The following is a 26666-nucleotide window of genomic DNA, read 5'->3' as shown; positions in this document are numbered from 1 at the left end:
GCATCTAGCCACGGATGCTACCACACATCCTATAATGAACAGGACAGCTCCGTCCCACAGAGAAATTTCTGCCCTGAACGACAGTAGTGTGAGGGTGAGAGGCCAGATGTTTTCCTTTCATGTCCCCTTCTGTGGTGTTTCTAGTTGTTTTCCTAATTTTCAGATTCCCCCACCCCCCTTTTCAGCTCTTTGCATGAAACAGAAGTTATTTTGACCCACAGAGAATGTTCTCTGAGGGGATCACTTCATCATTAGAGTCTCTCCTCACCCAGGATTGTCTCATACATGGCATCGCGGGGAGAGAAAGCTGGGTTGTCTTAACCTAGTTTTCTCATCTGTCAAGTGAGGCTAGTGGTGTCTATGCTGAGTACCTCTCTGGGGGTTTGTGAGGATAAAAGGAAGATGGTGTGTATGAGAGTATGTTGAGCACTTAACATGGAGGGAAAATGGTAATGATTGTATTCTCTGGAAACTATGTATAGAGCCCTGTATCTGAACTGAACCAGGGAAATAACTGGGCTCAAGGATTATGCAATTACCCTTAAAAGTCTTAGTTGTTGGGGTGCCTGGGTGGCTCAGTCGGTTAAGTGTCTGCCTTCGGCTCAGGTCCATGATTCCATGGTCCTGGGATGGAGCCCTGCATCAGTGCACAGCCTGCTTCTTCCTCTCCCTCTGTCTGCCACTCTGTCTGCTTGGGCTCTCTCTCTCTGTCAAATAAATGAATAAAATCTTAAAAAAAAAAAAGTCTCAGTTGTTTTCTTAGTAGAAATGAGAGTAGGGAGGCTTTGAAGGATAGATTAACAAGAACCGCTAAGGAAGCAATTTGGGAGGCTTGATAAAAAGTGTAGAAATAGCAGGCATCTCGAGAGCCTTAACACCTCATAATAAAAACCAGGAACGAGACGTGACTGCTTGTAATCTTGACCACTCTTCCCCATTATCCTGGGGGTCCCAGGATAAAATAAGGGCCCTATTAAAATAAGGGGAAAAGAAAAAGAGTGTAAAAATACTAGAGATGAACAGACAAAACTGATGTTGCTTAGAGCAGATGTTTTTAATGAATAAACGATTAGAATGGCCTGTGTAGGAGGTCAGGATTAAAAAAATCTAACATTTCTGTGTACCAACAATAACTACTTAGAAAATAGAATAAAGATCCCATTCATAGTATCAAAAAAAATTATGCGGCTTTAACCAACATATGAGATCTTTGTGGAGGAAACTGTAATGTTTTGCTGAAGGACATGACAGGAGAAAAAGCTTACTGTCAGTGATAGGTAGTGTGGTTGTGGCTGAGCTATTAGCCGTGGTATCAAGGCTCAAAGTGGGTTGAGTAGCTTTCCTAAGGTCGCACAGCCAGTTAGTGGGTCATTTTGATACTTACCACCAGAATTTTCTCTTCTCTTCTCTTCTCTTCTCTTCTCTTCTCTTCTCTTCTCTTCTCTTCTCCTTTCTTTTTTTTAAGTAGGCTCCACGCTCAGCATGGAGCCTCTTGTGGGACTTGAACTCACAACCCTGAGATCAAAACCTGAGCTGAAATCAAGAATCGTATGCTTAACCAACTGAGCTGCGCAGTTGCCCCCAGAATTAATTAATTACTTAACTAATTTCTTTTTCTTTTTTTTTTAATTTGTTTATTTATATTTTTGAGAGAGGTGGGAGGGGCAGAGGGAGTGGGGGATAGAGAATCTCAAGCAGACTCCACGCTGAGCGTGGATCCCGATGTGGGACTCGATCCCACGATGCTGAGATCATGACCTGAGCTGAAATCAAGAGTGGGTCCCTTAACCGACTGAGCCACCCAGGTGCCCTACCCCCACAATTTCTTATAGTACTTCTTAAATACTGTATTTGTTACCCATTTCCCATAGACATTTTCCTGAGCAGTTTCTTCTGAGTGATCTTATGTGTTTGGAATGTGGCTTTGCTGGAGTCTATAATGTATCATTAGGGAAACATTTTTCTTGATATTCTGGAGTAGGAAGGGGTTTTGATTCCCATGAAGTGGCCACTTGTGTCATCTTTGTGCTATTGGTGGTTCTGAATAGGAGATCTGGCATCTCTGCAACTATGAGGACCTACTGTGTTGAAGAATCGTGGCTTCAGGAAGCCTCTGGTTGGCTCACATTCTTTATATGTTGGGGTATTTAAAAAAAGAATGGCCATTTCTTTTGGTGACTCAAATCCAGTTGATCTGTTCCCCCATAGCCTGCTGTTGAAAGAATCCCTGGGCGAATTGCCATAGTTGTGTTGGCTTTGTTTAGACTTCCATTTGTTGATCTCCTAATTACTAATTTAGCAGCCCAGTTAAATGCATACGTTTTATCATCCCGTTGAATCCCAAACCGAATACCATGGTATTAGGTATTATCATCCCCATTTTACAGATGAGAAAGTTGAAGCTGAGAGGTTGAGATTTGCCCAGGGTCGTCGTGCATCTGGTAGAGCTAAAATTTGAACCTGGGTATGCCTGGGTTGTAGCCATTGTAATTATTCCGCTAGGGGAGCCTGTTAACTCTTAAGACACCAGCTTTTCAATCAATGGCTTCTGAAAATAGAAGAGAGAGGGGAAGAGTAGAAGAGCAAAAATTATTAGTAGCTAATGACCTGTAAACTCTGTATTTAGTAGAGTAACCCAAGAAAACTATTTAAGGAATGTGTGGGATGCTGTGATGTTCTTTTGTTGTTCTTGATGTGTTTGTTCAAATTCCTTTTGAGAATGCACATTTGTTTTGAAACCAAACCTGTCTTTCTTGCCTACATTTCAGTCAGAACTAAGACATGGTCCGTTTTACTATATGAAGCAGCCACTCACCACAGACCCTGTTGATGTTGTACCGCAGGATGGACGGAATGATTTCTACTGCTGGGTTTGTCACCGGGAAGGCCAAGTCCTTTGCTGTGAGCTCTGTCCCCGGGTTTATCACGCTAAGTGTCTGAGACTGACATCGGAACCAGAGGGGGACTGGTTTTGTCCTGAATGTGAGGTTAGTTCCCGACGGATGAATGCATTATCTGCTTCGTGTCCTTTCCTTTCTCTTTCTTCTTTTCATTTAAAAATTTTCAAATAATCCAGATTCAGGAAAAAAGATTTCTTGCCTTCCACTTGCTCTATCCTGGTCACCCCCTTTTGGGACCGGCATTGGCAGGGGCTTGAGCACTGCAGCTCTCGCAGAGACAGTTGCACTGAGTGTTGGTTTTTGATTCTTCCTGGGTCTTTGGATCACTCTGGGATCTGCAGCCTTCTCTAATTCTGCTGTAATCAACATTCCGGAAGTTAACTTAGGAACTGTTAACAGTTCACATATTTTGAAAAGATCGCATGCTGTTTTCCTCTTCTTGGATGTTGTCTCCTGCTGCATCGTTGACTCGTCCGTCGGTAGCCCAGCCGAGAAGACCAGTTTGGGTTGTGTGCTCCGTGTGGTTGTCATCTGATGCTTTCATTCGTGCCACAACTGTTTCTCGAGTGCCCGTTGGGTGCTAGGGATCCGGCTGTGAACCAAAAGAGGCACGCATGACGTGCTTTTCGGGAGAAGAGGACAAAAACCGAATAACATGACTCGAAGAGGAGGAACTGGGAGTAAGACGGGTGGAGGGTGTTTCCCTTTCAAGTGAAGAGGCCCGGGAAGGCCTCATTAAGGCTTGAGAACGGTGCACCGGAGAGGAGGAGCCAGCCGAGCTGCCTTCCGGCGAGGGGGCTGCAGGTACAGAACCCGAGCAGAAGTGCGCTGGCTTAGTGAAGAACATAAGTATCTCCTTTGTGGGAAAGCCTAAATGTTTTCCTTTATTAAAACAGTTATTACCGTTTCCACAATTCTGAGGTGTCTTCCATTCTTGGCGACTTCCAATGAGGACACTTTTTCAAGATCCTGCAAATGATGTCATCTGCAACATCATTTAATGCGGAATGTCACTTGGGTTCAAAGGTATATTAGAGCTTGATCTCACACAAGGAAGCTTTCTGTGCATAAAATGGAACGTTCTCTCTGATGTCTTTCTTGTGGAAAAGCAAGCTGTGAGATGGTGTCTGTGGTACTGCTTTTGTGTTGGGAAAGGAGAAAAATGAGAACTGTATGAAAAGAGATTAGACATCACATCGACATGATGACATTTTCATAGTGTTCTGCCCCTCAAATTGCGAAAGATGACCGCTGGTTCTCTTTGGGGTGCTCGAGACAGAGAGGTGTGTAGGATACCCTTCGCTCAGCGATGCCCTCTTGTTGCGGAGCTCGACCTGGTTCTGCTACAGTTAGCGTGGGGCTGAAGCCTTCATCTGTTTCCTTCTGTCTTGCAGAAACGGTAGTGGCTTTTGCTGCAAGTAAAGATCCTGATGGGTGCAGCTGGAACAATAGGGGTTTATTGTCATGTGCAGAAAGAACCCAGAGGCAGGGCCAGGCCAGAGTTTGTGCACAGCCAGACTCTTTCTGTTTCACTGTTGAGGCGATGTGTGTCCCCCGCCCCCACCCCTGGCCATAAGATGGCTGCTGGGGTTCTTATCATGTGTGCCTAGACAAAAATCCCTCTAAGAGGAGGAGTATTTCTCTTTACAACCCTTTTTATCAAGCAGAAGGACCTTGCCCTCCAGCCTTCAGCTGACTTTGCCCTTGGCCTCGTGGGTCAGGATTGGACCAGTCTTGAAGCAGAAAAACCTCTCGAAATGCTTGTCTGGCACTTTGTTTGTATCATGGGAACCAGGTGCTCCCAGCCAGGAGGGAAGGGAGCAGGGATAGAGGAGAGGTGAAAGTGTTTGCCCTGGATAGCTACCTGGAAGCGAACAGCAATTCAAACAGGTGTTCTACATCTAAGGGTTAGGGCCCCACATTTCTTCCAGGGGTGCGTTGGCAGTGTAGGCACCTGGCTAGCTGTCGCAGGCTCGGGTAGCTAAGCAGTTAGGTATGTGCGTCACGTCCTGTTGCAGTTTCTGAGCAACTTGTGTGTTGCCCTTTTCCTCGACAACCAACCAGACACGTCTGAAAGTTCCTTTTGGAGGATCCAGAGCTATGAAGGATGGAAACTAAATCAAGATTAATTGGAGAAAACTTTTCTCAGCTCTCCCTACACAGATGGTTAAAGAGTGTTTCCTGACATCATCAGACTTTGCTATTTCGGTGTTGCTGCTACATAAGGAGTCTGGAGCTCTGGGATATGGTACCAGATTGACATAGCAGAGTGTGGTTTCAGACATTTCTCTGGGCCTCTTCTTTGATGGGAATTTCCCTTTCAGAATGACATTTATTTCCCACGGAGACAGACAGCTAGACTCTGCGTCTTGTGTAGTTTGCCAGAATGTCCTGAGTGGGTTCACATCCGTGGTGACAGAAAATGAAGTCATGTTTATGTTTAGTTCTCTACCATCCCTTGGATTCTTCCTACGGGGAAGACGGTCCTTTTCCATCAGTGATGTCATTGAGTTACTGCCTTGTCAGTTTCCTGAAAGGTAGCCCAGAACACTAAGAGGATCAAGTTAGGTGACTGATTCATTGAGTGCAGAGATCACCCTAAAACCATCAGGGGTCTTTCCTTTCACATCCCATTCTTGAAACCCACGGTTGTAATCAACGATGCTTTTTCAGGTCCCTGCCCACCTGCCTCTTGCTCAGATGATGTCACTTTCATGAGCAAAAACACTTCCAGATAAGGTCATTATCAGTGGATTGGTGTGCCTCTTTGTTTTTATCCACTGATCCAGTGTATGGGCAGCTAGACTGGAGTCCTTCTCAAGCGAAACAACTAGTCTCATTCTGGATGGAAAGGACTTATTATGAGCTTATTGGAAAATTAGGAGGAAAGGGAACTTTGTACAGGGATAGTAACTTCTTTCTAACTGAACATTTGTGTGATTTTGACTTGCAGAAGATCACAGTAGCAGAGTGCATCGAGACTCAGAGTAAGGCCATGACAATGCTCACCATCGAACAGTTGTCCTACCTGCTCAAGTTTGCCATTCAGAAAATGAAACAGCCGGGGGTAAGAAGGAAGCTCCTCTTGGTGTAAGATACATGGAAAATACACCTGTGCGGACTCCTTGGGTCTTCTTATGTGCCCGGCTCAAATACCTAAAAAATTAAATAAAAGTATGATGACCTTTAGTTAATTCTCTGTAGTGAGCACTCCGTGTCCCCAAAGAGTTTAACGGGGGAATGACATGCAGTAGAAAGTTGGTGGGGATTTAAAATTCTGATTGGTCGTGAAGTGAAAACTCATACCCAGACCCCATCGGGTAAGGAGGCTCTGTGCTGCTTCCCACTGGAGTTAGTAAAATCCCGTTTCAGTGAGAGAATGGAGTACAACCCGGTTCGTTTATAAGCAGGGTCTGATGATGGAGCCTCCAAGTGAAACTCAACCATTGAGAATCCCATAAAGGGTGAGAATTTGGTGGGATTCGATGTATAGCCTTTGCCTCTTAAAGAAAATCCAGATGTGAAAGCAAGGCTGTCACATTCAGCTAACACGCTCTGTTTCCTAGTGGTTACCCTCCCCAGAGTCCCAGGCCCATCATAGTCATTATGGTTTTAGGTTTTTTTTGTGACCTTTTTTTTTTTTTTTTAGGAGGATGACCGTAAACTACCTTGTTTGTAAAAATAATATGTTGTGCCCATATAATCAACATGTTATGATTCTTCATACAGACAAATCTAGAGAAACCTAAAGGGTAGGGTTTTCCCTTTCCAATTTGCACAAAGGCACCATATGGGCTAGTGGTGACCCTTTGTTAATCTCTCCAGAGTCTGCTTTCTAAGTCAAGGGAATATACAACACTGTAGAACCCTCAGGGTATTGAGTAGACACTGTGGCTTAATTTCTTTAAAAAAAAAAATAACAAGCTTTTGTTTTGAGATTATATTCCGAAATTTGATACCATGAAAAAAATTCAGAGCATGCCATTTGGGTGTTGCTAAATTGGGAATCTATTTGTCTCTGTAACAAAATCTCCGTCAATGGAAGCAAAAGCGTGGATAGCCTCAGTCTGGAAAGAAAAACAACTTTTTTTTTTTTTTTTTTTTTTTACTATAGCGTTGTTTTTATGTTGAGTGACAAGGAATTACTTCCTGCTTTACCGTAGGCTAAATTATATCTGCTGAGGACTGTTTTACAAAAAGAACAGTTTCATGTAGAGTTGTCAACCCTGTAGAATTATAAACCGAAGAGAAAAATCGAAGAAGGCCTTAATTTCTCACATAAATTGTTTGATACAAAATCTATCAGGGCAGAAAGTTGCCGATGATCTTGAAGCATCTTTGTAACTTCCAATGGCCACATTTTTCCTTCTGGGTAAAAGAGGGCTCGTGACTGCAAGTGGCAGCCTTGCTTGGGTATCACTTGGTATTTAATTAAATGTTTTAGATATTGATTGATTGATTGACTGATTTTAAGATTTTGAGATTTTATTTTTAAGCAATCTTCTACACCTAATGTGGGGCTTGAGCTTACAACCCTGAGATCAAGAGTTGCAGCTCCACCGACTGAGACAGCCAGGCACCCCAAATCTTGTAGATTTTTAAATATTGATAAGTTAAAACCCTTCATCAACAAACCGGTCCTTGCATTTTGAGCAGATTCACATAGGGGCTTAAGAACATGGTGCAAGATGAAAAACTTTGACATGGTCCCTGTGTTGAGGGTGATTTGGCTTCTCGAGGAGGAGCAAAATCTCACTGTTTGAATTTTCTCCCCAAGAGTCAAATACCTGTTGGCACTTAGGAGACTTTTATTAAGTGTGTCATCTCTGGGCGTGGCCACATTTTACCATCAGTCTGTTTTGTTTATAGGTATTTGCAGGACATAGATAAGCTTATTCAGAGTTCTCCTCTAAAGGAGCTCATGGTGTGTTCTTGTCAATCTTAATAGAAGAGGACATGACCTGTTATTTGGATATATTTTGAAAACGAAACAAATAACAAAACAAGGACCCCCCCCCCATGATTATTGATTACGAGGCAGAACTGGAAGCTGAACCAGCTTAGTACTCCCCGAGGTCATTCTTTGTGGAAACCACTGGAACTGTATTGTCTGAAAAGTTGTCTCCATTTCGAAAGTACTTTGTTACTATTAATGCTTTGTTTTCCACAGTGATGATGGGTTTGTGTCTCTGTCTCCGTGTGTGTGCGCATCTTTTCTTTTCTTTTATAGACAGACGCCTTCCAGAAGCCTGTTCCATTGGAACAGCATCCTGACTATGCGGAGTACATCTTCCATCCTATGGACCTTTGTACATTGGAAAAGGTTGGCCTCTATCAACGAACCTCACCATTGTAGCCACAGTTACCGAGATGACTAAAGACCCTTCCTCACTTCCTGTGCCCCATCTCAAGTTAGATGGTTTCTCTGCCTGTCCTCCGCACCATTATTACTTGGATGGAAGAACTCTTGATCTCTTAACTTTGTGTCATTCTTCCAAGGATTGTAATGGGAGTGTTGAATTCTGCTGATTAGCTCCAAATATTACTTCGCTGGTGATTGTCTGAAAATTGACCTGAAAAAGACACACTTCTACGAATCAGTGATTTGATTGATTTGGGCCCTACCTCCTCTTCTCTTTCTCTCTGGGGTGCTAAGGAAGGTGGCTGGAAGGAGAAAGGGACAGTTAAGTGTTTGGGAAACTTCAGATTGCTGATAAAGATGTGGCTTCCTAGAACTTATTCTACTGTTATGGATATGTCTTTAATGCCTGAAGGTGCTTTTAAAAGTTCAGGCTAAAATTCCAGCCTGAAAATTACACTTGGAACGCTTTAGATTGTGCATATCACCCTGGTACTAATTTTCAAAATTTTGGCACGAAATATGGGTACTGAAAAGCACAGATGAGGATAAAACCTTATATTGTCTTTCTTGCTGACCCCCAAATGCTGAATCAAAACCTGCTTTGAACGACTGCACGCACCCTCATGGCTTTCAAGAAAAGAAGGCATTCAGAAAAGACAGGGTTGGAATCCTAGCTTCACAACTTAATAGCGTTGGAACTTTGCATAAGTTCGTTAACATTCCCAGACCTCAGTATCCCTGTCTGTAAAATGGTGATGATAGGAAGTGTGTCACTGCGCTCCTCGTCACAAGGCTTCTGTGAGGCTGGTACAATGAATAAAAACCATGTCACTGTATAAAATATCCCGGTTTCTTGAAAGGGGCTGATTGATAAATGATAGCTGCTCTCAGAGGAAACACTTCAGGTTACTGTGATGAATTCAGTGCCTTCATTTTTATGGAGTTCTAGATCTCAGATATAATAGCATCTTGGGAAATGGGTAAAAGCATTAATTAATTTGGCAAATGACTGCTAAGAAAATGATGTGGGGACGCAGGTGTTAATTGGCTGCAGCTCGTATAGACTCACGGGCTATTACGATTCTTGGCTTTTCTCTCCAGAACGCTAAAAAGAAGATGTATGGATGCACGGAAGCTTTCCTGGCCGATGCAAAGTGGATTTTGCACAACTGCATCATTTATAATGGAGGTGCGTGGCTTAGATGGCTCCTAAAAAAAGAGAGTGTTTATGCCGTGTGTGTTGCCGGATCTCCCACCCTTCCTAAAAAATCATGCTCTCTTTTTCATGCACTAGGGCCAAAAACTGAGAATTTTTTTTTTTTTTAGTTTTTAAAGATTTATTTATTTATTTATTTGACACAGAGCGAGCGAGCGAGCGAGCGTGCGCACAAGTAGGGGGAGCAGCAGGCAGAGGGAGAAAGAGAAGCAGGCTCTCCACTGAGCAGGGAGCCCAGTGCGGGGCTGTATCCCAGCACCCTGGGGCCATGACCTGAGCTGAAGCAGATGCTTAACAACTGAGCCACCCCATCCCCCACCCCAAACTGAGAATATTTGTTTATAGATTGCTAATATGTGTGCATAGGGAACGATGACCCTCTGCATTTTAAGGGATGAGCTGGTATCCATAGTGGCTCGTGGCTATATGATGCTGCTTACCTGTCCTTTTTAGAAATTTTGTTTCAATGGAGGAATAATTACATGGAATAAAATGCATTTTGTGAGTACATTCTCTGAATTTGGCAAATGTGTAATCGCCTCAAATGTGTTACTACAACCTCAAATAAAATCTAGAATATTTCCATCACTCTATTATATTCCCATTTGTCCCTTTGCAGTAAATCCACCCTGCTCGGTTTTTTCCGTCCCTATAGATTAGTTTTACATATTCTGGAATTTCATATCAATGTAGTTGTAATGCATTCTTTTGTGTCTGGCTAATTGCATGCACTGTAATTTTTTTTGGGATTCATGCATGTTGTTGTGTGTGTCTGTCGTTTCGTTCCCTTTTTTTTTTTTTTAAAACCATGAGTGGTTTTTCATTGTATCAACATACAATTTATTTATCTATTCCCTTTGTGGATGTGAAAGGATCTTTGGGTTTTCGTCAGCGTTTGGCTGTTAGGAATAAGGCCATTGTGAACATTCTTGTGCAAGTCTTTGTGCGGACATATATTTTCATTTCTCATGCGTAAATACTTAGGAGCAGTAGTGCTGGCTGATTGAGTAGGTTTCAATTTAAATTTATAACACATTTTGGCAGACTTTCTGCAAAGTGATTGCATCGTTTTACAATCGTCTAGCCATGCATAGGAGAGTCTTAGTTGCTCCACATTCTTGTCAACACTTGTTGTTGTCTGTCTTTTTAATTTTAGCCATTCTTGGAAGTGTGAACTGTTATGTCATAGTGGTGTTCTATTTGCCTTTAAATTAGGATTAATGGTATTGTGTATCTTTTCATGTGCTTATTAATCATTTGTATATCTTTTTTTGGTAAAATCTGTATTCAAATCTTTTGCTCATTTCCAGAAGTGGGTGGTTTGTGTTTTTATTATTGCATTTTAGGAGTTCTTTGAATTCTGGATAAAGTTGTGTCAGTTGCAGTTTTTGTGGATTGAGCCTTCTGGACAGAATGGAAGAGGATTCCCATTAAAATGTCCTCTCATGGCACCTTTCGTATTGTCCTACCTTCTCCCACAGTCCTCTTTGTCTGCCTCCTGGCCAGGTAGCTCTTTCAGTGTCCTGCTCCATTCTGTTCCTCTTGTTCCCTGCTAGAACACTCTCCCTTGATGACTTTTTCTTATCCTTCAGTGTCAAGACTATTAGTCCTCTGAGGAGCCTTCCCTTATGGGCCCAGACCATAGTAGGTGCTCTTGTTAGGAGACCTCACAGTACCTGTACTGGCCCATGGTAGCATTTATCACACTTCCTGGATGGTGCTAATTTATTTGAGTTCTTTACCAGGATGTTAAGGTGTTTTTGTTTGTTTGTTTTTTGGGTTTTTTTGGTTGTCAGATCTTGAAGAGCAGATGCCTTGTCTTCTTCCTGTATGGTCCTACCGTAGTTGGTTAGCTAATGTGTAAGGGAAGATGTATGAGTGGGCGGATGTCTGTTGAAAACACACGTTTTGCATTATTAGCTCAGTAGCAGGGCCAGTGATGTGGGGAGGGGAGAAAGAGGCACTTGGTTGAAAATTCATGTAAAGATTATTAACTCCAATATATAGAAAGGCTGGTAAGATCACATAAACAAGTGAATGAGATGAGGTGTCAGAAAAACAGCAGCACAAGCCAGCATGGCCATTGGCTGAGGGGAGAACTAGAGACTGGAGAACTAGGGGGAATGAACTCCTGCTTAGTCTGGAGGGGTCACCACTGGACAGCCTAGTGGTTTTTGGATACAGAGTTATCAGATCTTCTTGAATTTTCAAGGCTAGCCAGAAATCTAAGAAGGTGTGTGTGTGTGTGTGTGTGTGTGTGTGTGTGTGTGTTTGTGTTTGTAAAATCTTTTTGCCAAGAAATTGACAATGTCTGAAAATACCATCTTGTCTTCTGGTTTAGTGTGCAGGTGAGGGATTTAGAGTTAGATCTGCGGCCAGATTTTCAACTCATAGCTGAGTAGTCTTGTGTAAGCAGCGACTCCTGACTGAGCCTTGGTTTACTCATTAATGAAATGGGAACATTCATACCTGCTTCCTAGTATGGCTTCTTGAGGAGTTAATAAGAAAAATGTATTTCGGGGGCGCCTGGGTGGCACAGCGGTTAAGCATCTGCCTTTGGCTCAGGGCGTGATCCTGGAGTCCTGGGATCGAGCCCCATGTCAGGCTCCTCCGCTATGAGCTTGCTTCTTCCTCTCCCACTCCCCCTGCTTGTGTTCCCTCTCTCGCTGGCTGTCTCTATCTCTGTCGAATACATAAATAAAATCTTTAAAAAAAAAAAAAGAAAAATGTATTTCGAAGCACCAGGCACAGCAGAGCTACTCAATTATTTTCTTTCCCCTGTTACCCTTCATGGGTTGGAGTGTGGAACAATGGGTGAATGTGGCTCCTTTCCACTAATCGGAGCCTTTTGAATGTGAAGGCATCTTCTAAATACTAACCTGTGAGCTGCAGGAAAATTACACTTTCAGAGATGATTCTGAGGCATCAAAGATTGATTGGTGTTTAGGGGAGAAGTCACATAATTTGAACCAATATCAGGAGCCAGAATCTTCTGGTTTTTAGCCTTTGAAGCTTAATCCCTGGGGGAAAGCAAGTTGAAAGATTGTTAGTGGAAGTATAATCCCATGGTTGGGTGTTAATAATCGTGTTTCCATTTGAATTAATAATATCTTCTTATTCCCTTAGGAAATCACAAATTGACGCAGATAGCAAAAGTAGTCATCAAAATCTGTGAGCATGAGGTATGTGTTTCTTACTGTCCAATTTTAAATGCACCCAGAGTGAGGGGCTGGGGTGGCTGGTTTCCATCTGCAGAGTCTCTCAGTGGGTAGCTATGGCAGTTTTGGGGTTGATTGATTGATTAAGATTTTATTTGTTTTTTTGAGAGAGCACGCGAGTGCGCACAAGCAAGGGGAGGGGCAGGCAGAGGCAGAGGGAGAAGCAGGCAAATCACTGAGCAGGAAGCCCCGTGTGGGACTTGATCCCAGGACCCTGGGATCCTGACCTGAGCGGAAGGCAGATACTCAAACAACTGAGCCACCCAGGCGTCCTAATTTTGGGATTTATTGAGGCACAGACTGTGCCCCTTGTCTTCAAAGAAAAGTAAAAGCGACAAAGAGGGGACCCCAGTATGTTATAAACCACTCCTATCTTAGCCATAATCTAAGGGTGGTGGAAATGACCTTTTATTATTCAGTCTTGAGTCATGGTCGAGCATTGGGCATCCTGAGTTTTCTTAGTTGCATAGATAGGGCTCATAATTTGTTCACCCCACAGTCTGTGGCATTGGGCCAGGCCCCTTTTACTCTTCTTAGGGAAGATGTTTGGGTTTTGACGTTATGTCGGGGAAGGTCCTGCTTGTTTCTCAGGGGGTGGCCTAGAGAGTCCTGGAAAGTCAGTCCTCTTGGAAATACCCATAGTTTTGATGGTGTGAAAGAAATCAACCTCCCAGGCTATGTGCTCTAAGGCTCTAGTGGTTGTGGAGTAGTCTGGGAGCAGAAACAGTACCATGGAAGCTTTATTAGACCCCCATTGTAAGAGCAAAAAACCTAGATGTGATGGACTTCACCATGTCTGTGTACTTCATTCATTAAGGAAAAAAATCTCAGGTTATGTCCATTTCTACCTACTTTATAGAGAGAGTTTTATTGTCTATATTTTTCACTTGGTTTGAGTGTTTCTGCATTGTTAATTAACCACAGAGGAAGAAGAGAATTTTTCATGGCTGTTATGATTAATTTTTTTAATATAAATGTTAGAAAGGCACCTGTCATGTCTAAGGTTATAAACATAGCAAAGGCTCTAGGTAGATATTTCCTCATTGGCTTCTGGAAAAGCTGTAGCAACTTATACAACAACATGGATGAGTTTGGTAATTTTTCTGTGTCCTTCTCAAGGACACAGACGTTCTTGTTTATAAAATAGGTGTATATTTCTCCTGCAATGCGATCAGTAAAAACTGGCATGTCACTGTGATTTGGTTTGCACTTCTTTGATGACAAGTGGTGATGAAGTTTTTTTTTTTTTTTTTAAGATTTTATTTATTTAAGTGAGAGAGAGTGCACAAGCAGGGGGAAGGGTAGAGGGAGACACAGACTCCCTGCCGAGCAGGGAGCCTATTGCCGTGCTCGATGCCAGCATCCTGGGGTCATGATCTGAGCCTAAGGCAGATGCTTAACCACCTGAGCCACTCAGGTGCCCGATGGACTGTTTTTGATATGTTCACTGTCGATTTGGAGTTTTGTATGAGTGAGTTGTCCAGTTGTTTTCCCCCTTGGGGATTCGTTTGTGTCCCTAGATTTGGGAGCTTAAAGCCCAGGCTTTTAATCAGTGGGTTGCCCCGAGGTGGAATTTACTGAGCGCAGATACTCTGTGGCATTTCTGAATCTACCTGTTGGCAGTACATGCCCACTGCTTGGGCTCCAAAGCCAGGGCTGTCCTTGACCTGATGTTACCAGCTTCTTGACCCAGTCCCTTTGAAATAGCGCACAGTAGAATGAGTAGTAGGTGGAACTATATGCCATCATTCATTCATTCAGTCAGTCAGTCATTCATGTATTCTTTTGTTCCTTTATTCACTCATTTATTCACTGACCTTTAAGTTAGTCAATTATGCTTACACCATTAGTAGTTATAATTTATGGAGCACTTGCTAGGCATCTGGCTCCTTACATGATGCAGAGATAAAGAGAAAAACAAGTCTGATGATGGGACAATATTGGCAACTTGCCTCGGCATTGGTGGACCACCTCTGCTCTGGAGCCTGACGGCCTGGGTTCAAATCCTGGCCCTGCCACTTTGCTGCAGTGAGACCTTGGGCAGGTGTCCTGACTTTCTGGGGCTTTGTTTTTTCCCTCTCTCACATGGGGCTAACAGCAGTCCTGCCTTCGAAGGGGGTGTGAGGAATAAATGGATCAGGAGCTGTAGAACACTTGGGTGATCCCAGCAGAGATCTCTGATCAGTGTTAACTAATGTCTTGATTACTGTGTCACTTGATGTGTTTTACATTTATCTCCTCTAATTGTTAGAATCCTCTTGGTAGCTATTGCTCGCATGCCCACTCTGTGCATGAGGAAATGGGAGGGAAATGGAGGCTCAGACAAGATAAAGCAACTGTTCTAAAGTTAACGGAGCTAGGGAATGGTGGAGTCTGAATTGAGAGCCCAGAGAGGAGCTTCTAGGGCCCTTGGTTCTAAGTCAGACTTAGATATTCTTGGGGAATGTACTTTTTCAAGAGGGAGAAAGACGGTCTGCAAACTATAGAATTTCAGATTGTTATTTTACTGGAGGTAAAATAGGGCCACATTGACCACCTGCCCGGGATGGTGTGATTAGAGATGTGCGGGAATCGAGCACAGTGAGCAGAGGCCAGAGCGGTGGCTGGAGGTGGGTGGGGAGCTCAGGAGGGCCAAAGCCTGGTCACACTCGGCATTGACGGAGCTCATCAGTTTAGATTTCCTTGTCAGTTTCTCGGCCTTGTACTACTGACATTTAGGCTGGGGAATTCTTTGTTTCAGGGACTGTCCTATACCTCCTAGATTCCAGTTGCAACCCACAGTCAGATTAACATAGGTACACGATGGCTCTGGCTGCTGTCTTGGGGGATGGACCGTAGTGGGCACAAGAGTAGAAGCTGATCCAGACGTGGTCCAGAGAGAGAGGAGGTGGTGGTGGTGGTGGCGGCTTGGGCTAGGCAAAGCATGGGGTTTGGTGGGAGGTAGTTGGACTCTTTTCGAAGGTGTTCCCCACTGTGGGACCCGGTTTAGCTAACCTTAGCTGCTAACACCATTGTACATTCCCTGACGGCCTCCAGATGTGAGGCCCCTGGGATGACACATCCTAACATATTTTTGCTTTACAGATGAATGAAATTGAAGTATGTCCAGAGTGTTACCTAGCTGCTTGCCAAAAACGAGATAACTGGTTTTGTGAGCCTTGTGTAAGTGACATTTTCTTTCCTTACTTCATTTTCTGGACCCCATGCCTTAGGTGGCTACCCAAGGCCACTTTGTTCAGGTGGTTTATTCGGTGAAACTTCGCGGGTGAAGTTTTTAAATGACTTTTTTTAGCGATAAAGATACTGGAGAATGAAAGTAATCCAGGTAGAATAAACCTCTGGGGTTGAAAATTCATGTGCCAAAGGGAGCATTGTGATTTCCTGGGTTTATTAACCCCTGGCCGACTGCGGGGTAAGAGAGCAAGACGGAGCTTATCAGGGAGGGGCCCCACAGTAAGGCAGATAGTGGGAGGAGAGTTCAGTGAGTGGGTTCTTTTGGATCTGTGTTGAGATGTTTGGAAATCTCTCTGGATTGACTCCATGGTGTCTCTGACTTGGTGGTTTGGGGTATGGGGTGGGGAGAGAAAAATCACCCTGTTTCCTCATGGATCCACATTTTCCAAACTGGTGTTCTGCAGAGAGAAGTGTGTTCTTGGGGTGGGCTGGTGGGCTGAGATAGGAGTGGAGCTTCCTGAGGGGCAAGATTGGGCAAGTAAAGTGGAAAAGTAGAACATAGTTTATGTCTCTTCCTGCCTTTGGAAATAAACACCTGCATAGTTAAAGCTCTGGGCAGCCTCGATAAAGGGCAGAAGTGTCTAATACTGCCCCTTGTTAACTGCCAGTTATAATGCACATTTAATTCCCCCACTTAACAGAGGGTGTAGGCATTGCCGTCTCCATGTCGCAGGGGAAGGTGCACTCTTGCTCCGGCCACCGGGCTAATAGCATTAGGGCCAGGATCCAGGCCTGATCTTGTCTGTGCTTGGTCCTTTTGTCATTCACCCCCAGAACCAGCTTTGCCTCGGGCTTACTGGCCTCACGTCCTCCTAGGGAAGCCAGCTTGGGAGACCCTGCCTGGACCTGTTCTCGTTCAGTTGGTGGCCTTGCTGTATCCTACACCAAGCTTTATATGTGTGTCTTGCTGTGAAATACATACAAACTCTGGATTTTGTTTTTCTTTTCCTAGAGCAATCCACATCCTTTGGTTTGGGCAAAACTGAAGGGGTTTCCATTCTGGCCTGCAAAAGCTCTGAGGGATAAAGATGGGCAGGTTGATGCTCGTTTCTTTGGACAACATGACAGGTGGGAGTTCAAACCGGCTGCAAACGTATAGCTTTAACTGAACCTTTGATACTATCATGGATGCAAGCAGGGGCGGGGGTATTATTATGTTGTTTATTGTCATGACACCAACCAGTGATCTTGTGGTTAAAAATACAGTCCTGTGCTGTGCTAAGCCTGATAATGTGTGGGCCTTAGTGTTTTCAGGTATGTTTTCATAGTTTTGTTGATGAAACTGGCACCATGGCTATTTTAAGTGCTCCTGTTCTTTTTTGGATTTTCTAGAGTAAATTAAACTGCCGTGCAAATTGCTTTTCAAAATAATGCTTTCAGGGATCAGAAGTATTTCCCCAGATTGCCAGTAAATGAATCTCTTATCATTGTGCTGGGTGGTTCCCTCCTGTTGCCTTTTCTCTGAAGCTAAAATAGGAAATTATAAGAGGTGGCTGTTTTAACAGGTGGGAACCCTCCCCGCCAGGCTTTCTACCTTTCCCTTTCCCTTGCTCACAAGGAAGTGAACTGTTCTAGCTCTTAGCAGTGCCTGCTCCTAGGTGCTTGAGAACAAGAGGTAGTACCATATGAGCCGTGGTTAATATCTTTCTTAGTTCTCTTTTAGCAAGCTGTGTTGTGATTAAATGAGGCAAAAACCTTTTGAAGCCCTTTGAAGCAGTTTGAAAAAGTGTTTGCGTGTGTTGGGGAGAATACTTAAAACACGTACCCTAAAAATTATATACACCCACAGAATATACAGAAAATACAGTGTGTAATTTCAAACACCGGAATCTGAACTGTTACCCTGTTCGGTTTTGCTTGTTGTCTTGCAAATAAAAAACCAAAAGAGTGAGTTTTGCTAGAAATCTGTAGTCTGGGGGCAAAATGGGAATTTGCTGAGGTGGTCCTGGGTTTGATAGGAAGTATTTTGCTTTGTTTGATTTTGACCACTTTGCTGGAAATCTTTTGGTGCCTCCTGTGGGCCAGGCCATGTGCTGGATGCTGGGGATATGGGAGTGAGCAGGCAGACACTGTCCCTGACCGTCTGAAGGCTGGCTTCCTAGTGGGGAAGACAGATAATACACAAGTAAACACACAGGCAAGATGATGTCAGAGCAGGAGGTAATGGCTGGGCTTAGTGAAGGTCTGGGTGGAGGGACAGACAGAGCCAGCCTGCTGTGCTTGGGAAAAGCAGGAGCAGGTTGGTTTGGACAGGAAGAGGGAGGAGAGGCTGGTAAGTGATGGGTGGGGGAGGGGGCAGGGCCCGATCACACAGGCTGTGGTCAGAGTCTGCCTTTTTTTTGAAGAGCAAGAGGAATTAGTGTCAGGTTGTACATCTTCCTGCTGCTTCATGATAGCATGGCAAGTGTTAACCATCTTGATGTTTCGGGATTATTCTCATTCTGTAATATGACCCAGGGTGGATATATTTAGGATATAGGTGGGTGGGGGAAATCAGTGCTTGCCCCCATGCACCAAGTATTCTCAGACTTTCGGCGTCTTTGATTGTGCTCTCAGCTTAGCGCATTCTGCATGGACACACTGCTGCGTGTCAGACAGCCACTGAAGGTGGCTTAGGGGGCGTGAGCTCGGCTAGCCCTAGTCCAGAGGCCGTTTCCCCAGAACTTGCTGGTGTAGGCTGGTTCTGGGTAGGAGCTGTCGTGGGAGCTGGCCTCTCCTACCCCGCCACATTTGTGAAAAAGACGGCAGCCCAAGTTTGATGCCTGTGAGGTTTGCCTAACCTCCTCGGTGTCTTCTGCTCCCTTGGAGGGAATGTGCCAAACTGTTGGGTCATTTTGGGTGGGGGAGCCCCTTGGAATGGTTAAGGACACTCCACAGTGGTGGAATAGGTGGTAGAGTAGCAGAACTTTGGAGTTGTAGGAATGAGGCCCCCGAAGTCCCTTCCTCCCAGGAGTTGTTCTTTTTCTTTCTTTTTTTTTTTTTTTTAAGATTTTATTTATTTGACAGAGAGAGACACAGCGAGAGAGGGAACACAAGCAGGGGGAGTGGGAGAGGGAGAAGCAGGCTCCCAGCCGAGCAGGGAGCCCGATGCGGGGCTCGCGGGACCATGACCCGAGTTGAAGGCAGATGCTTAACGACTGAGCCACCCAGGCGCCCCAGGAGATGTTCTTTTTTTTTTTTGAATATTTTATTTTTATTTATTTGACACAGCCAGCGAGAGAGGGAACACAGGCAGGGGGAGCGGGAGAGGAAGAAGCAGGCTCACAGCGGAGGAGCCTGATGTGGGGCTTGATCCCGGGACTCCGGGATCATGCCCTGAGCCGAAGGCAGATGCTTAACGACTGCGCCACCCAGGCGCCTCCAGGAGATGTTCTTAAAGCAGAGCTGGTCAGACGGCAGCACAGCATGGAGGCTAAAGAGATGGGATAGGCTGTCCTTTTCTCAGGGAGCCACTCTGGGGTTGTGGAGCAAAACATAAGCCTGGAGTTGGGGAAGCCACATTTTTTAGGAGAGCAGAGTAAGAAATGGCCCAGCCTATTAGGTGTTCATCGTCTGGTTAATAAATACTAGAGCGAGCCTGGGGACGTGTCCTTACAGATCAAGGCATGTTCTAAAGAGTCTCATCGTGTGCTTTTTGTCCTTTAAAAAGTTTTGCGTTTTGGGGGGTTTGATTTCATAGACACTCACACATACGATACCATATGCAGATTGAGGAAATAACCGTACTAAATGCCTTCAGAGCCACAGAAGAGCGAGTGGGCATGAATTGAGTGCGTTCTCTGCAGCAGGCATTGTTCTAAGCACTTTCTGCAGAAGCCGCTTTATTCTCATTTTACTGAGAAGAAAACTTGAGGCCCAGGGTAGGGAGTAGCTCAGCTGTGGGACTCTGGGGCCTCTCATGACATTGCCCCCAGAGGCTTTATTTTTGTTAAGCAAATCTAAGTTCCCTTTAACTCTGTCCTGGGCTTGCTTTAAGGAAAGGGAACGCTTTGCTGAAATCACTTGGCAGACACCTTCCCTGAAGGCCGTTGAGACGCTGGCTGGAAACAGTTAAGGCCCCGACCCCAGACAGAAGTGGGGGGGGACACAGTCACAGTGGCTAGCTGCCTGGTGAGCTCCCGCTGCTGTGGGGACCGGGCGAGGTGCATTTCATTTGCTCCCCTTGACCCTGCTCCAGGTAGGGGCTCATCCTCCATTTTACCGATGAGCGAGCCAAGGCCGGCTCAGGGAGGGGGAGTCGTTTGTCCAGGGGCAGCTGCGGGATCCCGGCTGCTCGTCAGAGCTGTCCTGTCTAGTCCAGACTCCTGCTCACCCGGTCGTAACAGCCACAGACTCCCACCCAGAGGACATCTGGCTCCAGCTCTGCGTCGTTCTGTTTGGCTGCAGATGTGGTTCTCAGGTCTCTGCAGCATGACAGCAGCGAGTTGGGGTGGATGAGAAGCTGGTAATTTCCAGCACGCTGAGAGAGCAGTAGGATATTTTTGGGGTGTTCAGTTTTAGTTCGTGTCACGATCCAGTTATTACCAGGAGTGGCAAACCTCCCCAGCCTCTGCCCTGAATTGCACCCCAGGCACATACTTTTATTTTTTTTTTTAATTTTATTTTTCCTGGGCCACTTTCTCTTCAAAATAGGAATGAGATGCCCGCTGTTAACATTTGGGTGGAATGTAATATAAGCAGTCCATGTCTTTTGCTTCTCTTTAAAATGCTGGAAGACTCCGCAGCGTGGGGTCCTGATTCCTGCACGGGCACTTATGAGGCGCCCACAAAGACAATGCTTGCGTTGGACTGTTCTGTCTCCCCACTGTCCACTTTGCTCCCCATTGCTTGTGTCTGGCTTGAGTTTATGGTCTGTGAAATCCAAAAGGCCTCCCTGGAAAAAGCTCATTCCCAGCAGATTCCTACCTACGAACGATTTGGGTTGGAGGCTGGGGAATCAAATGTCACCCAGTCTGTCCTCCTGTTCACGCTTGGACTGTGCTTCCGTCCCCACCCAGAGCCGTGGTAGGTTATACTGCCATCTCCTGCCTGCTGCCGCAGGGCCACAAATTCCTGAAAAGCAGCTCTTGTTCTCCTGAAGTCTCTGCAGAGCATGCTGGGTGGTGGGGGGTTGAAGGCAGGAAGACAAACCCAGCCGGGAATGGGAGGGGGAGGCTGTTTTTTGGTTATTTTCCACGTAAATTATCTCACATTTGACGCCATGCACCTCCTCTCAGGTTTATGGTTTTTCACCGTTTCCTTCTAGTGCCCACGTGGAACCCTAGTTTTACAAGAGATATGAAAGCTCATTACCTCTGAGTACAGAGCAGTGACTTTGGGACTGATTCTCTTTTAGGAGGTGCAGTCCTGGATGCAGGGACTTTTTAAAGATTTATTTATGGGGGGGTCAGAGCATGTGGTGGGGAGAGGCAGAGGGAGCGGGAGAGAGAATCCAAGCAGATTTTTTTTTTTTTTTGAAGGAGCACACATTGGTAGGCATGGGGGGCAGGGAGGAGCAGAGTGAGAGGGAGAGAGAGAAAATCTTACGCATTCTCCACACCCAGTGCAGAGCCTGATGCAGGGCTCGATCTCAAGACCTGAGCCAAAACCAAAAGCTGGATGCTTAACTGACTGAGCCACCCAGGTGCCCGCAGTGACTGTTTCCTTATTCTCTACTCACCCAAAGCCAAAAAGGGGATCTGTTATTTTTTTAATGGATTAAAATGACTAAATCTAGGAGCCTTTTAATGTTTTCACTAAGTTTGCTGTTGGTGCTCTGTTCTGAGGATAGCACATGTCTGGGTTAATGGTTAGTCATGTACTAACCATTCAAACCAAGTCATTTTTAAAGAATGGATACGTATTTGAGAATCTTAATGGAAAAAAAAAAAAAGAATCTTGGCAAGCATACCAGGCTAATTTGGTTTGCATTAAGGAAAAAACAGTTCTGGAAACAACCTAAATGTCCATCGACAGATGAATGGATAAAGAAGTCGTGGTATGTACATACCAGGGGTTCCTATTCAGCCTTAAAAAAAGATGGGACAACATAGCTGAACCTGGAGGACGTTGTGCTAAGTGAGATAAGCCAGTCACAGAAAGACAAACACTGCATGAATTCCATTTGTAGGAGGTATCTCATAAAATAGTCAAGTTCACAGAATCACAGGGTGGAATGGTAGTTTGCAGGGATGGGGGTGGGGAAAGGAGGGGTTACTAATCATTGGGTGTAAGATTTCAGTTACGGTGACTAGGCTGTGGAGACCCACCGTCCAACCTGTGCCCGCAGTCAGCAACAGCGTACCCTACACGTGCACACACCGTGATACAATACATTAAAAAACAAAACAAAACAACAAAAACTTGAAAAAAAGGAAAAGAGGAATCTCTGAAAGGACCAAAGTTGACTTCAGCTCTTCTTTCTTTTCTGCACTCCTAGGGCCTGGGTTCCAATAAATAATTGCTACCTCATGTCTAAAGAAATTCCTTTTTCTGTGAAAAAGACGAAAAGCATCTTCAACAGTGCAATGCAGGAGATGGAGGTGTACGTGGAGAACATCCGCAGGAAGTTTGGGGTTTTTAATTACTCTCCCTTCAGGACACCCTACACGCCCAACAGCCAGTACCAAATGCTGCTCGACCCCAGCAACCCCAGCGCGGGCGCCGCCAAGATAGACAAGCAGGAGAAGGTTAAGCTCAACTTTGACATGACGGCGTCCCCCAAGATCCTGATGAGCAAGCCCATGCTGAGTGGGGGCGCGGGCCGCAGGATCTCCTTGTCGGACATGCCGCGCTCCCCCATGAGTACAAACTCTTCTGTGCACACGGGCTCCGACGTGGAGCAGGATGCTGAGAAGAAGGCCACCTCGAGCCACTTCAGTGCTAGTGAGGAGTCCATGGATTTCCTGGACAAGAGCACAGGTCAGCCTGGGGTGGGAGATGGGGAGGAGGCCCCTGGGACATGGGGCTTCCGTGGGGGCCACACCGGTCGGGTTCCAGCTGGCCAGCGTCACTGCACACGAGGGGGCTCTCCGGGGTTCTGCTCCAGTGGAGCATATATAAAATTTTAAATGGATAACCCAGTGGGATTCTTGCTGTTAAGGAGTCAAGAAAGGAGAAAAGTGGTCCCCAAAGGCCAGATGGAGGTCGTTCCTTGCAATGGGCAGAGGCGGCCAGTAATCCTTCGGAGTTCAGGTCACCTGGCTCTTGGATTATTACAGCAAAACTTCCCATCGCAGTTTGTTTCTCAGGAATGTTATTTTAATCAGAAGATTATCTGTCGAAATGTTACACCTTCCCATTACATAGTGCTCAGATACTAGTGCAGGGTGTAAGGTCAGCCATAATGTCCTCTCCCCGGAGCACTCCCGCTCCTCAGATAAAGGTCGTAGACACTTGCTGTGGAATAGAGGTGAAGAATGAGGATGCCAGTCTCAAATCCCGGCTCTGCCACTCACTAGCCACGTGGCTTTAGGCACGATACTTAATGTCTGAGCATGCACGTGTGAGTGAGGGGGGGGTTGCAGAGGGAGAGAGAGAACCCCAAGCAGACTCAGGCTGAGCATGGAGCCTGAGATGGGGCTCGATCCCATGACTCTGAGACCATGACCTGAGCGGAAATCAAGAGTCGGATGCCCAACCAGTTGAGTCACCTGGGCGCCCCAGAATACTAAATGTCTTCCCTCACCTGTAAGGTGACGTAGTAACGGACCTGTTCCGTAGGTTTATAGATTCTTGGTAAGGGTTAAAGGAAGATGTATGCCTAAAATAGTAAGTGCTACAGAGATGTGGGCTGCTCTATTATTTTTTGTGGTGGTTCCGCAGCAAATGCCTACACGGATTCAGAGAGGTGACGTACATGAGGGATGCTGGCTGAGTGAGAGGAAAGTAATGGTGACTTAAATGGAGTTCTTTCTACCCAAATATTATTTGGTTGCATATCCAGCACTTAGGAACTTTATTACTGCCACAAGGAAATGGGTTTACTCTCATTTTTCTTGAAACATGGCCTTCACTGTTTATTCTTTGTTGGTCTACCTCTGAGAGACATGGGCACAGAGAAGCTTCTACACTAAGCATGATGATAAAGGGCAGCCAACTCTCAGGCTCTGGGCTGGGGAGACTGGTTGAGGGGGCAGGACCTGGTGAACCCCTAGACAACATGCCCCACCTTAAGGGCGTCAGCCCATGGTTGCCATGTAGGAATGTGGCCTCTTGCTTTTCTGATCTTCTCATTATTCCAGAGAAGTGGGAAACTTGCGTTTTAATAGAAAATGCCCAGTTATTAAAGGTCAGCTCAAAATACCTTAGGATATTTTCTAATAAAGCTCATCTATAGATTAGACCATCAGTTTTAGGCTTCTGACCGATGTCTTAAGCTTGGATAGCCCTTCAGACCCCCTCCCTTCCCCTTCCTCTTCCCTCCCTCCCTCCCTTCCTTTACAGAAGAACTCTTTAAGGAGCAGGCACCCATTCTTCAAGAGACCACAGAAGTCCCCAGAAGGTAAAATGATGGGGACTCAGTCGAGTGAGCTCAAGGAATTCCACCCATTTTGGTTGTGTTGTTTCTTGTTTCTGGTTGGTTGGTAATTCTCAAGTACTGCTTGTAGCTGCTCCCATCGTGGCTGTAGGTGTAGAGAGAGTTAATACCAGTGGCTTTGGGTTCTTCAAAGTAAAGGCTGCAGTCTCCTTCCCCAGTTCTGAGCCTAACTGTGGGGTCCTAGGTGCTCAGTTGCACTTCAGAGCTTTGTTCTAGGATGACGCAACTTCTGTTGACATACTTGCAGAACAGAAATTTTCTTTTGCCGCTCAGTTTCAGACCAGAGTTCTTTTTTTTCCCTTTTCAAAGATTTTATTTATCTATTTGACCGAGAGAGCACAAGTAGCAGAGCGGCAGGCAGAGGGAGAGGGAGCAGCAGGCCCTCCGCTGAGCAGGGAGCCCGACACAGGCTGGGTCCCAGGACCTGGGATCATGACCTGAGCCTAAGGCAGATGCTTAACCGACTGAGGCATCCAGGCGCCCCTCAGACCAGAGTTCTTAAAAATTTACTTTTATTCCGTGACATGATTCCATTCAGGCCAAGCTAACAAAACGTGGTATGGAATCACATCAGCTCCGCAGCCTGTTAGCTCTCCTAGAGAGCTTGCTTTTGACAAAGTGTTCTAACCGGGCAGCAGTCCTATTGAATCGCTGTTGCCTGAACGTTAATCAGCATGTTTTGCCGTATGCTGGTACCTTTGTTTTTACAACATACTTACACATTAACTCTGCGACATCGCTTTATCCTAAGCTGAGCAGTATGTATAAACTCATGCGCTTAAATTGCTTGTTGCGTTTCTTTTCTTGGATAGACGTAAAATTAATACCTAACTGGTAAAATGGAACATGTTGGTCTGTGAACCACTGTTGGTGATCCTGTTCCATATTACAGGAAACATAGTTTTAGAGGGATCTGAGAGCGTGTGTCATGTGCTTAACTAAGCTGCTGTCTTTCCTCGGGACATAGTAAGATTGAACTGACCTTAGAATTCCTGACAAAATTCCTCATTATTCGAATGGTTTTTCTAAGCGGTAAATGAGATTCTCCATTTCAGTAGACTTTAAAGTCCCTTTTCCAAAATATGATCCCCTTGCCAGCATGTGCTTAATCATTTCGCTAATTATGAGTTAAGACAACCAGTGAGGGGTATGGGTAGAAAGGCGATACTCAAATCATTTTAATCTTACAGATTGTCCCCTTTTCTGTAAGGAGCCAGATAGTAAATATTTTAGGCTTTGTGGGTCTCTGTCACAACGATGGCAACTGTTAAACACTGTCGTTGTGTTAATAAAACAGCCACAGGCAGTGCGTGGCTGTGACACTTGAGATTTGACTTTCACATAATGTGTGTGTTTCACGAACTATGAATCCTTTAGGTTTTTTTTCAACCATTTACAAATGGTAAATACCCTTGCAGGCCATGTAAGAACAGGTGTTTTGGTAGATATGGCCCCTGAGTCGGTTTGCCAGCTTCTGTGATGGACTCAGAAGGAATTGTGAGTCAGTCTCCCCATCTTACAGAAGGCCAGTTGAGGTCCCTGTGGACAGTGTAGGGAGGGAGGTGCCTGTGTTCCCACAGCCAGATCCTGATTTTATATCTATTTTCTTTTCATTGCACCCTAGTGCCCTCTGCTGTTAGCAGCGACGGTAGCATTTAGGAGATGGAGAAGTGGAAAGTATAATTGAGATGAGATTGGGATTTATCCAAAATTACGTTAAAAAAAAAAGATGGTTATAGAATAGAAAAGCCATATTCATTTCAGCAATAAGAATTTTGTGGCCAACATTATAAGACTACACATTGAAATAAGTAAGTTATTAAATAAAACTTTTATGAGAGTTTAGAAACCTTCCTTTTGTTTTGGGGGTGGGGGGATCGAGGAACTCAGAATCAGGTATCTGTAACCCACAGAACTCGATTTCGTTTTCTAAGGAGCAGTTTGCTCAGCCAGAAGCCTTTTGCTCATGGTATCTGGGTACTGATCAGAGTGGTTTATAGTCTCAGTGATTTTTCCTGCTTCCCCCTTTATCTAGACCTCTTGGCCAGAACTGATGCTCTTGCCACTGTCTGCTTGCAGGAGTCTGACTTCGGTCATGAATATGTATTAGGGTAAGAGTCGGAGCCCCTGGCTGTCCCCACCCTCTGTAGCTCCACTATGGGTTAATATTTAGGGAGAAGGGAGAATGTTTTCGCATACCCTTTTCTTGTGAAATCGC

General features: G+C 45.1%; 1 protein-coding gene across 8 annotated transcripts in view; it reads left to right on the top strand.

Moving 5' to 3' along the window:
• ZMYND8 (zinc finger MYND-type containing 8) overlaps positions 1–26666 on the top strand; it is a 120499-nt gene that overhangs the window by 43713 nt on the left and 50120 nt on the right. For 5 of the 8 annotated variants that reach the window (XM_040638427.1, XM_040638428.1, XM_040638433.1 and 2 more), the window contains 8 exons: positions 2769–2987; positions 5854–5967; positions 8131–8223; positions 9364–9451; positions 12605–12660; positions 15781–15858; positions 16883–16998; positions 22349–22830. In XM_040638427.1, coding sequence (XP_040494361.1) covers positions 2769–2987; positions 5854–5967; positions 8131–8223; positions 9364–9451; positions 12605–12660; positions 15781–15858; positions 16883–16998; positions 22349–22830 — 1246 coding nt within the window. Of the gene's footprint in view, positions 1–2768; positions 3815–5853; positions 5968–8130; positions 8224–9363; positions 9452–12604; positions 12661–15780; positions 15859–16882; positions 16999–22348; positions 22831–26666 lie in introns of those variants that run through there. The other 3 variants (XM_040638432.1, XM_040638431.1, XM_040638434.1) reach the window with 2 other exon arrangements.

This window comes from Ursus maritimus, unplaced genomic scaffold, assembly GCF_017311325.1.
Source record: "Ursus maritimus isolate PB19 unplaced genomic scaffold, ASM1731132v1 scaffold_22, whole genome shotgun sequence".
NCBI classification, from domain to species: domain Eukaryota; kingdom Metazoa; phylum Chordata; class Mammalia; order Carnivora; family Ursidae; genus Ursus; species Ursus maritimus.
Note: the sequence above shows the minus strand (reverse complement) of the source record. Positions and strands in the feature narration are given on the sequence as shown.